The sequence below is a fragment of the Dermacentor albipictus genome, chromosome 1, assembly GCF_038994185.2.
Source record: "Dermacentor albipictus isolate Rhodes 1998 colony chromosome 1, USDA_Dalb.pri_finalv2, whole genome shotgun sequence".
Taxonomy (NCBI): Eukaryota; Metazoa; Arthropoda; class Arachnida; order Ixodida; family Ixodidae; genus Dermacentor; species Dermacentor albipictus.
The window spans coordinates 436,015,193-436,030,982 of record NC_091821.1 but is presented as its reverse complement, the minus strand read 5'-3'; the positions used below and the strand labels follow the sequence as shown (position 1 = coordinate 436,030,982).

General features: G+C 44.1%; 1 protein-coding gene across 3 annotated transcripts in view; it reads right to left on the bottom strand.

The window, feature by feature from the left end:
* LOC135908031 (phospholipid-transporting ATPase ABCA3-like) overlaps positions 1-15,790 on the bottom strand; it is a 114,311-nt gene that overhangs the window by 54,434 nt on the left and 44,087 nt on the right. For all 3 annotated transcript variants that reach the window (XM_065439794.2, XM_065439797.2, XM_065439802.2), the window contains 4 exons: positions 12,292-12,446; positions 8,482-8,637; positions 2,094-2,266; positions 831-1,044 (listed from right to left, as the gene is read on the bottom strand). In XM_065439794.2, coding sequence (XP_065295866.1) covers positions 831-1,044; positions 2,094-2,266; positions 8,482-8,637; positions 12,292-12,446 — 698 coding nt within the window. The remainder of the gene's footprint in view (positions 1-830; positions 1,045-2,093; positions 2,267-8,481; positions 8,638-12,291; positions 12,447-15,790) is intronic.

The following is a 15,790-nucleotide window of genomic DNA, read 5'->3' as shown; positions in this document are numbered from 1 at the left end:
AGTTGGCCTTTGTTTGTTAGCGTTGCGATAGAAATTCGCATTGCTGCGCTGTTTACCTGGCTTCAATACCACGTCTCCTCCTTAAAAAAGAACGTGTGCGGCAGTTTATATGACGTGGTGAACAATATACATTTCACAAGGCAAGGTCATAGCCAGCAGTGGAACCTCAGTGCGGCCAGACAGCCACATCTATTGCATCGGCGGGTCAATTGCATAGGTAAGCTTAATGCACTGCTTTGACATGCGCCAGACAGCTCACGTAAAACTGCGTTATAAACGTAGCGTAAAAAACTGCGCAATGAATGCACCTAAACACATGACCTGACGGTTTCGCGCGTACCTCCACCGTATTTTTAGACACTTCGCATGTAGACAATCAGGAAATTATGTTCATAAAATAATGCGCGTTGCGAGAATCATTTCAAGATACCGATGTATTGTCTTCTGCTAAATTTGACTTAAGAACAACCTGTAAATGTAACCAAATTTCTGTCCTGAGAGCAACTAGCTTACATACCTTTTCATAGTGTAGTCCCTATCGCCGGTTCTTCACTGCGAGGACTTCGGAAATCGTCATCATTTACTATAAACCATCCAGACATCGATTACTGGCCGTTTCTGCTAAAAGCTAACTTCGGAAAATAATGCAGTATACACATTTCTGGGTTCATCGGTGTAGAAATTTAAAATCTGCAGTGCCTTACTCCAATAGCTGGTGGCGGTCAATGATGTCTTATACGATTACCCTTCACAGACATTTAATGATTTCATGCTACAGCTATATGAGAAAGCGGTAAACTTTCACCGTCATTTATCGATGCAAGAGTCACCTTGAACATGGTGACGATGAGACGTGTGGAGACAATCTGTCCCAAAATGAAGACGGCCTCGTTGGGCGAGTCACTCTCCAGTTTGGCTTTGGGCGCGTACTTGCGGAGAAGAGTCTCAATGGATGTGATATCGCAACCTTCCGGCCCCTTGTTGATGATAATGTGGTACCCCGTGCCGAAGCGATGTTTCAGAAATGCTGGGGAACCAGCACACCTATCGATAGGATAGATAAACAAAGTAGTCAATGAAAACAGCGAGGCGCGTATCTAATCAGCTATACAATCAAATGACAAACCAATCTATCGATCAGGAAGTCACTCCGTCTCACTTGGTCAGTCGAGCGCAAATTACACGAACCGATCAATTGTTCGGCCGCAAACTCAACCAGCTAGTCATTATTTTATCTTATTGGCATTAGAGCCAATTGTTCTTGAGTGCTTACATTCAGTTTGATTTCGCCTCCGCAAACGGTTGCCTTTGTGTCCTTACAAGAGAGTTTTGGCAATTTTATCTAGTTCACTTTCCTTGGGCACAAGAACAGAGAACACACCGCGTCAGAAGTTATTTTTATTGCGCTGGTGAGCGAACAGCGCACAGATGGGAAGGCACACAAAGCGAGGAGACGACACATCGGTGCGCTTGCAGCTCAAGCTTGCCTCTGAACGTCCATATATACACCCACAAGCTAACGCCGACGTGACAACTTTTCGCTAGAAAAAAATAAAGTTGGACATATTCACATATTTAACCCGATAAAATCGTCCCTGCGGACCGACACCAGTAAACTGTTGTGTCGGATACATTATATACGTGAAGGATACCAGTCAAAGGAAACAGTCCTTACGAACGAAAAACTGAATACTGCCCCAGGTCCTTAAAAAGGTTACGCTGATTCAGAAAACTCATGTGGCATTTATTTCTTACTTGTCATAACAAAAACACCTGGCCACAGTCAAATCACAAACTGCGAAGCTTAAGTTGCAGGTGTGGACTGTTAATATCGGCGGCCATTTGCACCAGATGCAATGTGGCAGCACCTGCAAACTTGGCCATTCAGATATGTTTCACGCTGCTCACTAGCTGCGGCACCACCATGGCCCCATTAAAGGAGAGAATTAGTTCGGGTGATAACCACCACAGAACCTAATCATGCTCCGTCTAAAAAGTGCAAACCATGTGTAGATGCACAATACGACGTGCTAAAAATAAAACAGATGTGCGCTCCACGTGGCTGCCACATCAGAAAGAAATACTGCACGCACCGGACATGACCATTCGCCAAGACGATGATCCAGTCACCGAGCACGTCGGCTTCGTCGAGATGCTGCGTCGTGAGGAAGACGGAACAGTACCGGCGTATCTTGAGGAGCAGCTCCCACATCTCACGACGGCCTTCCGGATCCATGTTGGCCGTGGGCTCGTCTAGGATGACCACCTGCGGGTGCGGTTTGTCTAAGACTGGCGCTCATTTATTGATTGGGTTTAAACTCCCGTATCTGAGACCCACGACGTTAAAGAGATCCGGTAAAGTTGATCTGATAGCCTTTGTGCGCCTGCATATTTCCACAAAAGTACTATTTCTTTTCAATTCGCTCCCAAAATTAGGAATATTTCAGGGTCGCATTGAACCTGCGACTTCGTTATCGCCCGTAGAATGGTAGAAATCATTGCGATGGTGATAGTGTGTACCATCCCATGCACGTCTTGAGCTGCCTTTAATACGCCAAATGCTCTGCTTTAGCAGTGGGAGATTATATGTTAGCACATTGCCACCATAGCGAAAGAGTAATAGTTGTAAAATAGGGGTCAACTATAAGAAAAAACTGGGACTAGTAATGAGCAACAATCAGCTAAGGCATATAGAAGTATGTACACAAGTCTGTCGCCATTAGGAACCTAACAGTATCGTCGCCCTCAGCTGAGACGACTGGTCAGCTCGGCATCACAAAATGATCAGTTGCGAAAGGGGTCTGTCATCGATACAAACTAGCACAGCCGCCAGCCACGCTTCCTAAACTTAACTCTAATAAGCACAAGCAAACATATATGCCCAATCTTCGTTGGAAAAAATAAAAACTAGTAGGGCTATACACAGCGCTGACTTACAAATCTAGCAGACATCAAGATTCCTTGCAGTGATGGCATATATGTAAGCCCATCTGAAAGAATGAAACGTTTCAGCGCGTGCACCATAGAGCTGCAGAAGTGATATAAAAGTGATAGCGACGCATACCCCAATCAGCCTCATTGGTGAATGCATTAAAAAAAATGACGTACCGACCAAGCCAAGTCAGAACTGCCTTCAAGAACATTATTTTACCATTCATAACCCACCGCGCTATTGGTGCTTCAAATCCGGAAGGCATAATACTGTGTAAATCGTATTCCAAACCGCAGCCGACCAATAGGGTTGTCTCGCATATTGAGATTCCAGATGGAATTCGAAGTTTAAGCAAAGTGATCTAAGTAGTTCATCAAATATTCAGATATGGTTAATTCAGGCTGTTGACGCCATTCCTTCGCTGGCCATGGACGACATGATAAATAACTTCGTTCATGGATTAGAATGAGAGAAGAAAACGCCAAGAAAGAAGGGGGAACGAAAACCATGCTACGTTCCTTCCCTCACCCAGAAGTTTGCAAGAGGTATCGGGCTCCCATGCTTCAAGGGAGATGGCCGACAGTGAATAAAACAAAAGCGAAAGAAAGCGCAGTACAGCCAAGAAACACTGAGTGAAGTAGTGCCCTGTACTGCAATCCTTCCCAGCTTGCTGTGAACTATGAAAAATGAAAGCGCAATGAAGTCCTTGAGGCGAACTTGTTGATACTCATATCTACCCTGACAATCAATATTAACCACCTATAACACTGTTAACACTGTTAATTGCTAAAATCAAAGTTACTTCGCGAAATCCCATTGCAACTTCTTTACGCTTAGAGTGCTTATTCATGGCAGCTTGAACACGTTGAATACGGTAGAGTGTTTTGCATGTCAGCCTGAGTGACGAACTATGTTTGCTTTTGCTTCCTGACTCCTACGCTTGTTTCCTGATGCGTACTGCTGCAAAAAGTTGCGTTAAAATTGAAATAGCAGTACTACGGATATGATTCATTACGGTTCGCTTTACGCGCGACTGTAACTAGCCAGTTCTTCAAACGGGCGGCGTTTGTCTGAGGCCGCGAAGCAAGCGAACGATGAAGGCACCTGGAGCTGAACAAAATCGCGCGCCGGGGATAGTAGGAAGGAGTGCGCTCAGCGGGCGGGAAAGTACCGCCACCTACAGGAATGTGTACGCAACATTGAGCGAAGTGAAGGAGAAAGGTAGGCGGATGCGCGCCGAGTTGACGTTTGCTTTGCGGTGCATACGCAGTGGGTTCGTCTCGTGGTGATGTCTCGCAATAACGTCGTCCTCGCGCGCCGTACGCAGTGTGTGCGAGTGAAAGCGCGCGATGGTGAGCGGACGATGGCGGCTCAATCTCGCTTGCGCAAGGGGAGAAAGCGCGCCGTATTCTGTCGCGCGCACTGCACCATGGCATCGGGGGTGGGGTTGAAGTGGGGGTGTTTACTTCGGCCGCTCACGGTCAAGCAAGCTTTATCTTGGAAGCGATCTTCTTTGAGGGCACAGTCTGGGTGGGGCGACGGCTCGTAGTGTTGCGTGCGCTGTGGTCTCACCGCTGATTTTGCGTTGAAGCGTTAGAAGCACGAAGGTCACTTCGCTCGCTACTGCTGCCGCGATTCCTCACGCCAGCGTTTTGACAGCGAGTGTTCCCGGTCAATGTTTGCAACGGAACGTTCTACTCTGTGGCGGCTGCTGCGTATGGCGCGGCCGCGCGAGCCCTTTCTTGAATACGGTCTGTGATGCGGTCACTGTAGCACCGAGGGCCAATAGCCTCGTGTGCGCTACAGCATCCATATGCTAGCGCGCCAACCGCGCTCACGAAGTGAACTGTCGCTAACTTTTTTATTGACCCAAATCGTGCTCCTAAAGTATGTGCCCATGTTTTTCTGTTTCTGCATCGTTGTACTTGATTTTCCTAGATGGCAGTGTATCATTTTTTTCGCGACTTTGCCTCATGAATCTTTTGTTGAAATCCCCGCCATTTGCCGCCGTTTCTCCTCATTCATTGTCCTAATGTCCGCTTCGTTGGAGCACAACTTATACAGAGGTCAGGGCCTCAGTCAGGTGCACGTTGGCGCCCTTGTTCCTGACCATACTGGTTATATGTAAGAAAGCTGAAGAATTTGTGGGAAAAAGAACATTTCGTAATATTCTTTTCTGCAAAACCACAAGTTTCATAATAACCGATAGATGTTTTTGTTACGGCCGCTCATCATCATCATAATCATCTGCCTAGTTTATGTCCACTGCAGGACGAAGGCCTCTCCCGCGATCTCCAATTACTCCTGTCCTGCGCCAACCGATTCCAGCTAGCGCCGGCGAATTTCCATATTTCATCGTCCCACCTAGTCTTCTGCCGTCCTCGACTGCACTTCCCTCCTCTTGGCACCCATTCTGTAACCTTAATGGCCCACCGGTTATCTAACCTGCGCATTACATGACCTTCCCAGCTCCATTTTCTTCTTTAATGCCAATTAGAGTATCGGCTATGCCCGTTTACTCTGATTTAAACCGCTCTCTTTCTGTCTCATAACGTTACGCCTAGCATTCTTCGTTCCATCGCTCTTTGCGCGGTCCTTAACTTTTTCTCAAGCGTCTTGGTCAGTCTCCAGTCTCTGTTCCATATGTACGCACTCGTAAAATGCACCGATTGTACACCTTCCTTTTCAATGATTATGGTTAGCTCACAGTCAGGAGCTGAGACTGTCTACCGTATGCGATCCACCAATTTTTATTCTTCTATGAATTTCCTTCTCATGATCAGGGTTCCCTGTGATTAGTTGACCTAGGTAAAAGTGCTGCACAGATTCTAGAGGCTGACTGGCGATCGTGAATTATTGTTCCCTTGCCCGGCTATTCATGATTATCTTTGCCTTGTGCATATTATTCTTCAACCCTACTCTTACACTCTCTCTGTTAAGGTCCTCAAGCATTTGTCTGCATTGTTGTTGAACAGACTCCTCTGCATTTTTGCTGAGCAGAACAATGTCATCTGCAAACCAAAGTTTGCGGAGATTTTCGCCGTAGATTCTGACTCCTAAGCTTTCCCAGTTTAACAGCTTGACTAGTTCTTCCAAGCACGCAGTGAACAGCAATGGAGAGATTGTCTCCTTGTCTGATCCCTTTCTTTATGAGTATCTGTTTACTTTTCTTGTGTAGAATTAAGGTGGCTGTGGAATCTCTGTAGATATCTTCCAAGATATTTACATAAGCGGCCTGTACTCCTTGCTTACGTAATGCCTCTATGACTGCTGGTATCTCTACTGAATCAAATACCTTTCCGTAATCTATGAAAGCCACATAGAGAGGCTGATTGCACTCTGCGGATTTCTCGATTACCTGATTAATGACATAGATGTTTTCCACTGTAGACTATCTCATCCTGAAGCCAGCCTGTTCCCTTTTGTTGAGTAAAGTCCAGTGTTGCTCTTATTCTATTGCAAATTATTTTGCTGAATATTTTATGTAACACTGGGATTAAGTTAATGGGCCTATAATTTTTCGATTCTTTAACGTCTCTCTTTTTTGGATTATAATGTTAGCGTTTTTCAGCCCTTACGGCCGTTGTGTAACATTTATTTTGGTTTTATTGCGTTTCACATGCTCTATATATCACCATTATCAACGTACTGATCCCTTTACAAGGCATTCCGGGTAGAAGCCCACGAGGAATTTGTAAATAAACAAAACCAACGACGTCTAAGGGGGGACGAGGCTCTTCAAATAAATTTATTATCTTTTGAAACAATTTGAATGAAATCGACGCAGCTAATGTATTTTTACTGCTGTCACAAACCGAATTATTGTTTTTCTCGGACAAATATTTCACATGATATACAAAGCAGGATGCTCCATGCTTAGGGCCTAACTAGCTAATTAATAGCAAAATACGGCACACGGATTCAAACCTGGATGTTAATAGTGTGTCGTAACTATAAGTCGTCGTTTTAGGTCATTTTGAAGCCAAGTTTTAGGTTGTCAGACTGAACAGAAAATGCCCACCTCGATCATGGAAAGCAAGTTTTGAACGACACATCACATCTATATCTTTCAGGGGAAATATATATAAAGCGATAACCTAATCAGAACAAGAGCTATTGCTTCTCCACAACACAAAGGGCACAGAAATTCTTCTTTTGAACAATCAAGAGAAAAGATTCCAAAGCATCTTTATTGGGATCAAACGGACGAAAATACAGGGTCTTGGTGTTTTTACAGAATGAATCCTGTGGAAATTAAGGGTTTTGGAAGCGTTCGATTGAGAAAGCTGAAAATGCAATTTTTAGGCCAATTTTGGTCTTCCTTAAAGAACATCTTTTGTAGGATATAACCAAAGCGATGCCCCTTTGTGGGCACGACACTTTCAGCTTTTCAAGTGGGAATTCGCGGCTAGCCCGAATGAATATGAAACCGCCGCGTTAATATTCCAGCTAAATTTTCGCTGCTCTTTCAGCCGGTTGATCACGTACGCTACAAGAGTATTATGATTAATATTACCTAATATCGCGCATTCATTTCACTTATGCTAGCGTGATCTCGAGCGCGAGTCTGCGACAGGACATGTGCCATGTTACAGCAGGGACACTAATACGACACCAGGGTGACGAGGAGCAGAATACACAATATGAGGCATGATAATCGGTTTGCTTAGCGCGGTACCTACGGTACGTTTTCACAACTAAATATATACACTTTGGCTATACATGACATATGTTTAGCAGGGTCATAGCCACATTCTCCGAATTCCTACATTCCTTTCCTTTCCTTTTTCTTGGTACAGTAAATTCAAAGACAGCGAAATGATGCCAAAGCCGACTTTGTGGGACACCGAGTGGTCTGCACGTAACAAATTTGTATTGAATGATATGACGTATAGACGAACTTATATCGATGAAAGGGGGCAGGCTTTATCACCATGCGCATCTAATGGCGTATCAACAACACCAGTGTGTCCTCGCTTCAACTCCTTACAAAACGGCCACTATCGTCAGTAATGCATAGCAAAGCGCGGAATTCGCCATTCATGGAATGTAGGTTGCGCTCACTAATAGAGTATGTACGTGTAATCTTGATAAACGGAAATCGCTTAAACGCAACTGCCGCTTAAATGAACACCATTCTCTTGGTTGGTTGCTTTTGTATTCATGCAACGCTCTCTACATTGTCTATCAGCAAATGGAACTCCTGATAAACAGAACCAACTTGCCTGGTCCCTGGAGGTTCTGTTTAAAGAGAGTCCACTTATTACGTTTTTATGGCTCCTCCAGTGGACGGTGTGAGTGCACGTTGAAAAGTGCGAATTCATGAGCATGAGTGTAAGTCCTTACTTACATTTCATATATTGTCTTGGCCATGTAATGCATTCCAATTCACCTTTCAAATATGTAAGAATTCCCGTTCTGCTTAAGTATCACGTCCCGCTTCCCTCCACATGATAGATATTGGAATCAGCCACCCAGGTAGATCTCCCCACGCCCGCTCACTAGGAAGTACAGTTGCCTGCAGATGACAATGCGCAGCAATGCACTACCTTTGGCTTGGACACAATAGCCACGGCTATACACAGGCGCCTCTGCAAGCCTAGGGAAAGGTTGGCGGCCAGTTCTGAACGGTACGGCATGAGATCCAAGTCGTATAGAAGGGTGACCACTTCCAGCCGCACGTGCCGGTAGGGAGTGCCCTTGACCTGCGTCATACGCCGATGATAAGAGTGGTGACTGGCGACAAGAAATACTCTGTTCATTTCTGCAGTGGTTTTCAAATAATTTCACAATAGTAGGCAAACAAACTCCGTGTGCGGAAAGGTAACGTCAGCACCATGAGCTCAAGTGTGAGGTACAGGTTCGATGTCTTGTCGATTTTCTCTTGGCGACCAACCTATTTATCTATGAGTTGTTAATCAAGTACAGACTGGCACTGCCTCTTCAATTTTAATTCGTTGTCAAGTACACACAAAAGGTAGCAGTTAAAATATTGCAAGCAGGTGCATTCACTCTTGTCACTCGTATTATGATAGCATCATTTCCAAATGCAGAATCCTTGCTACCAGACATTGCCTTTCACCGCCACGTTGCCATTCGAACCCTCTTTTCCAACAGCTTTCTTGGCTGCATGCGATGCATTATTACATATCCTTGTCCCCGCAATAGGGACTGCGGTGTCAAAAAGGCAGCACGACATCTAGCGTCAAACTGTTCGCGCCGTCGTGACTGTACCGTACACTGCACGGATGCGCTTGAAGTTCCGGCGCAACTAACAGTGCCACGACTACGTGGACTTGATAGAGCCGCTACGCGATGCCAGTACATATCCGTAAAACGATAGTTCCAATTGAGACAGCTTGCTTTTGGAGCCGGTTGGTGACACTAAAGTTGCGGAAGCGTTTTTAAGCTTGAAGAACAGTTTAGGATGCCACACACGTGGCCTTTAAATCAAATCGATTAAATTGGTAATAAATATTCTATCTGTTCTTTTGACGTGCCCATTTAAAGTATGTTTCCTAAAAGCAAGCTTCCCGACCAAAACGTCAATCGGTAAAGTTATGGTAATTCTCAAGAAAGGCGACAAATACTGTCTGGCAAGCTACCCTCCTATATCTCTGTCTCCCGTATTCGTCAAAGTATTCGAAAAAGTTGCCCTATCCCGATTATCGCCTTATATAAAGAAACACAGTTTTATTACTAAATGGAAATTTGGTTTTTTGCGGAAAGAAGTCCACTGCGCTAGCACTTCTCCACGAAAACGAATATTCTTAGCCTCTTCGAAAAGAAAGAAACAGTAGTCGATGTTCTTGTAGATTTCAAAGCTTTCGATTGTTTATATATTGCCTCATTGATAAAAACAAAACTTGAATTAGATGGCATTCAAGTGGATTTGAATAGTGGTCTTTACAACTATTCAAATTGTGGACATGATATAGCAAATATAGGCAACGATGATGTGTATTGCACATACGATGGCCACACCCATATGTATTACAGAGGGATTAACTGCGAAAGGCTGAAAAAAAAAGTAAATACAGCTCTAAAGATGTATACATGGATGCAGCTGAACAGGCTTCATGTAAACGCTAACAAAAGTAAAGCAGTTATCTTCAATCTAACGGGGTAATTAATACTCATAACGAAAACCGTAAAAATGGCTAATAAAATAAAATTGTTGATTCATTTAGGTCTATTGGTGTCATATTCACGAAATGATGCTATGAAATTGTCACGTCAACTCTATTTCACCCAAATTAGCGCGAGTTGTTTAGCCAATCAAATCACTATAGAACTCACTTTCTCTTTAAATAAGCTATGTAATATATATTTTTCTATTTTGCTCGCATGTTAACTATTGTCATCTTGTTTGGGGTAGGACTTCTAAAAGCAACCTCGAGAATATATACACCGTAAGGAAATCCGTGAGATTGATGTTTCACCTTGAACCAAATCAAAGCTCAAAGCATGTTTTTCACAATGCCAACATAGGTAATGTATTCACAGCGTACAATATTCATCCTATACTTCACTTCAAAAATGAGCGAAAGCCCAATATGCTTCTAAAAGCAACCTCGAGAATATATACACCGTAAAGAAATCCGTGAAATTGATGTTTCACCTTGAACCAAATCAAAGCTCAAAGCATGTTTTTCACAATGCCAACATATGTAATGTATTCACAGCGTACAATATGCATCCTATACTTCACTTCAAAAAAGAGGGAAAGCCCAATATGCTTAGTACAAAGCATTACACCACCCTGACTACGCTGTTTATAATACACGACACGCTTCCTCATGGCGATTTCAAACCCACCACACAAGCTATAGGACGTAGCTATTCTCGTATCAACTGCCCAACCTGTTAGTAACATCGACCCACACATAACACCTTTGTCAGAACTTATTACTGTATGCATTTGCATCAATGATGCACTGGCTAACATAGTTTTCATATCAAATGGTTCTGCACTCGTTGTTTTATCTTTTTCGACTTATAAATATTTTCTGTATATCGTATGCTTGAAATAGAGCTACATGATCTGTATCTCAGCTTGTATTTCTGTTCGTTAAAATGAAACTGTACCTTTTTTCTTTACATGCAGCTGCTTTGTCACCATTTGTATTATGTGCACTTGCCCTGTTAACGTATATGTGGGGGCCGTGGCCTAGTCAAGCTCTTGTAGCTTAAATACTCGACCTGTTCATTCTCGTGATGAACTAAATAGATAGATAAATAAATAAATAAATAAATAAATAAATAAATAAATAAATAAATAAATAAATAAATTTCATCTGTGATGCGCACGCGTAAATGACGACAAGTGGCATGTAGCCTAGTATGTCACGCAGCTCCAAGAGAGGTAGCAATGCGGCACAACCAATTCTTATATTACAACATTTTTACCTAGCGAACAGTGAAGTGCGCGCAACTCTTTCGTGTCTGAGTGATTGCCTCACTCAATAACCTGTTTGTCACCCTTCGAGATTATCGCGCGCATCGATGGAGCACGCTTACACTTTGTGCAATAAGAGTGAGGTACACTAGTCGTCAAAGTCTACGGACCACAACATTAGAGGGATAAAGTCGAATATATCCGCAACCTGAGCACACATCCTGATATTTAGACGTCTAGCCAAACGCAGTACATCTGAGAGGTGTACAATCTTATTGGTTACGGTTGCAAACTGCTCTGAAGGTAAAGGTTTTCTATGATCTCGCGGTCCGGAAACTCCGATGATATCTTAGATGCAGGAAAATTCTCGGAAATGGAATTGAATACAGGCCAGGGCCGCTATTTTGTAGCGATGCCTTATGCCTTATTCTATGCTATTCTTATCATCCACCACACACGGCCGCCTGATCGCGTTGATAATGTGGGCAGACCGTCGCTCTGACCAGTGGCCAAGCGCGAAAAGCCTGAAAAAGCATAGAATCGGAAAAAGGCATCGCTACAAAATACCGGCCCAGACCATTGCTTTCGCACAAGCTTTCAATGAACTATTACTTCACAGGGGGCTCGAACTTAACCTACTGCTCTGAAAAGTCGATCAGTAGTGGCTAAACTTCTGACAAAGCAATAAAAGTATGTTACACTCTACAAAGTTACTCCGCTTCGTTCTATTATGAACCGTATTCGTCATTCCCTTTCTGATTAAGCTAAGACGCTACACTTTGAAAACCAAGGACGTGTTTACAACTCTGCGAGTTACATCATTCAATATTTACACACACGCATTTACTCTTTCATAAGTTTCCAGCGTTCCATTGTTAGTAAGCGTATGATAAAAAAATGAGCGAGTTGGGCTACGATGCATGGCGATACGACAACAAAGATGACAACAAAGCTGACTTACCGCGGCGAAGAAGATCAGATGCTCCTCAACCGTGAGGTCGTTGAAGAATATGTTATATTGAGGGCAATAACCAAAGCTCTCGCGGGCGTCCCTTGTGCAGGTCGTGATGTCAAAGCCGCCAACTACGATGTTGCCCGAGCTACATTTTGTGAATCCTGGAGATAAGCGAATTGACTGGAATCAGGACATTTACTATTGACATGATATTTGCTGTGGTTTGATGTGATGCGAGTTTCATCGAAGACTAAGAGATTCCTGCAGAAAACAGTGCAATGAAAATGAACAGACAATTTTTTAAAGTAAAACATTCTTTCGAGGTGGCCGCCAACATCGTGTGTCAGCTACTCGTAAATGTTATGGCAAATAATGTATCAATACATTTTATTACTTCATGGTACACGCTGCATACGGTTTCGGTGCCACTTAGTCTAGGAAGACTATATACTTGGTGCGGTCTCTGAAGCTACAGTCAGTTTTGGGATATTAGTTTACATAAGGCACCATAATGAAGATTGGCATTATTCACTAATTACATAATATTAGACAGTTTCGTTTTACGTGGCAGTGCAAATTCAGCGTTTCTGCATTGCAGAAAAAGTCCCCTTATCCGCAAAGCACTGTTCCAATAATTGGCTACAGGCATTCGCTAAAGCCCTTCATCTCCAAAGTTTACTGAATTTCTGAAATTCTGGGTTGATTTCCCACAAGCATGAGCACAAAAATAATACGGCACGTGAACTGCAAAAGTTAGGCTTATTGTCTGCTTCCATGAATAAATGAAAATGTACAAGAAACAGGCAAAGAAACAACATTGTGGACAAGCCGTGTGCCAATTTCTTACGCAGTAGTAAGCATGCTTTTCTGTTCAATGTCATTGAGCACTGCCTGCCAGTCTCGAAAACATCGACAACGCTTTGTTATCTGCTCGGTTGCCTAAGCCAAGAAGCATCACTTTGAGGAGTTCATATATTATGGTACATCTGAGTAGTTGAAACGTCAAAACGATGTTTTTACATTTCAAACAAAACGTCTGACGCCTGATGATCGTAGAATTCGATGGATAAAACGTGCAAAGTCCTTTGTAAACCATATATTCCCCGCAACAGCGCGTTCAGCGAAGCGAGGGGTTTTGTCGTAGCCGATGAGCTGTATGCGAGAACAAGTTCACGAAAAGAACGGCTTACGTGTGAGGCATGATGGCAGTTGCCTTCGTAACAGGTAAGAAAGAGGAAGCAAACTAGGGCATATTAAGGTTCAGCACAGTAAAATCTGTGGCCCAGCCGACTGCAGCACGAAGCTACAAAGGAACTTCAAAGCTTCAAAGGGACCTACCAAGATGTGCCGCTTTCGGGGAAACCATGCGAGTTTCTTTTGTAGCTTCGTGCTACTGTCGGGAGGAAGACACTGTCTGTTTAAGAGAGCGGCTTAAGTAGAGGGGAAGTCTAAGTGTAGGAAGTATCACAGACCACAAGAACAATGAGCACTTAGCGCAAATAGGCATAAAAATAAGGGGACGAAGGGACAAGGTGAGTGCTATGAAGGATAGTTGTAAGAACTCACCATGTCCTTTCCTCCCCGTATTTATATGCCCATTTGCTCTTGCTCACCATAGTCCAGAATGAATACAGAATGATAACAGAATTAACACAGAATTAACACAGAGTGAATACAGAATGAACCTACTAGTCTAGCAGCAAGCATTACAAAAGGGTCGAAAGCTGGACAAAATCGTATTAACACGACTGCGAGTGCGTGCCATGTTTGTCACGTATAATTTGGGAGCATATATAGTGACACTAGTCGCGTAAAGCGTATCAACGTTCGCAATACAAGTGAAAGAGGAGAGTGGATGAAATGGGGCGGGTAGACAGGGTGGTACCAGAGTAGATACACGAGAGAAAAACAGTGGGAATTTGATGCCAGCACAGACAGGGTTTCTTAAAGCAAGTAGATGAGCGACCGCGGTACTGGCCAGAGTACCCTACATTAACTTTAAAGCGAAGCTTCATTTGTCCACCATACCGTGGTTTGGGGTGCGTTGGTCGTTCCATCGATGGTCGAGTTCTTGCCTAACCGAGTAGACGCCTCTTCACTATACAGAAAAATGATAAATCCCAGGCACTGTGCGAATCGGTGTAAGCGAAGCTCAGGTAAGCCGGTACGACGAAACGGCGCATCACTATAATAATTCGACAGCGGATTTCACCGACGAAGCGTCCCAGAACCGTTCTCAGTTGACGGCGGACTTTGCAGCGGTGCTATCAGCGACAAATGCCCATAACCTTCAGACGCTTCAAAGAAAGCTTCACTAGTCACAGCATCTCAAAGTCCGCCTTAGGCCTCATTCACACCGCCGTTTTACGTCCACCGCCAGGTAACGCCAGCCAGACAATGAAAAGCCTCCAAACTCCACCGTTAGGTTACGTCGCCCTTCAGTGTGCGTTGGATTCTTCGTGAACCGATAAAATGCCGACGAAAATGCCGCCGTATAAAATGAGCACCTATCCTGTCTCCAGTTTTCGTCCGCTGCCGCATGACGCCACTATTCAGTGCGCTTCGGGTTCTTGCTCAACCGATGATGAAACCGTGTGCAACGTGTACCTTCCGTATTTGCGTTTTCGGCCGCCGCCAGGTGACGCTACCCTGGAAATGCCCAGAAGCCTCAGAAACCCACCACCAGGTGAACCCCCTGCGCGTGCATGTTGCATTTTCGCCAAGTAGTGAACATGCCAACGAGAGCAACGAGTGCATTTTTCTCTTGTGACTATGACCTAATGCGTATCATATCGGACTACTATACTTCTTTACTCGCGTTCGAAGCCCACCATCAACGCCTACTTCTTTTATAATGAGGGGAGCGTCTATACTGGTCAAGAACCCCCGACCAGCGACCGATCAACGAACGCCCAGATACAGGATGACAGGCAAAGAAAGCGTCGCTTTATAAAAAAATGCCCGCGGTGGTGGGATTCAGGCATAGGTACATCAGCATCCTAGCTTGATGTTCTATAAACGTAAATAATGATTAGGCCATAGCCACAGGCACGAACGGCGCGCCTAGCACAGAGTGACATCTTCGTCGGGTTAAGAAAAAAAAATGCGTGGAAATGTGGCGTCAACCGGTCGTAGACTTGATACTTCTGCATTGCCTAGGTAGCGTTATCTGGTAGCGGACAGCAAATGGTTGTTGTGCTTAGTAAACCATTCTTTGTGGTGCCTGAAGGTTAGGTGATTGGTTGGAAGTGTTACGTTTCTGCAAGGCCCACCGCCTGGCAGAGAGCGGTTGTACCATGATTTTTTGGGGGGCGCACTTGTCAACAAAATACCTTGTGTATCTCTTATCGTGATGCGCCGCTTCGTCTTAATGGCTCACCAAGCCTTTGGTTACACGAAATTCACAAATTGCGTGTAATCTGCATTTCTTTCTATGAAAGCTCGTGGTAGCATATTATGGTTAATGAACTTGAACCACGCCATTTGCAATTTCCCAATAGGACCC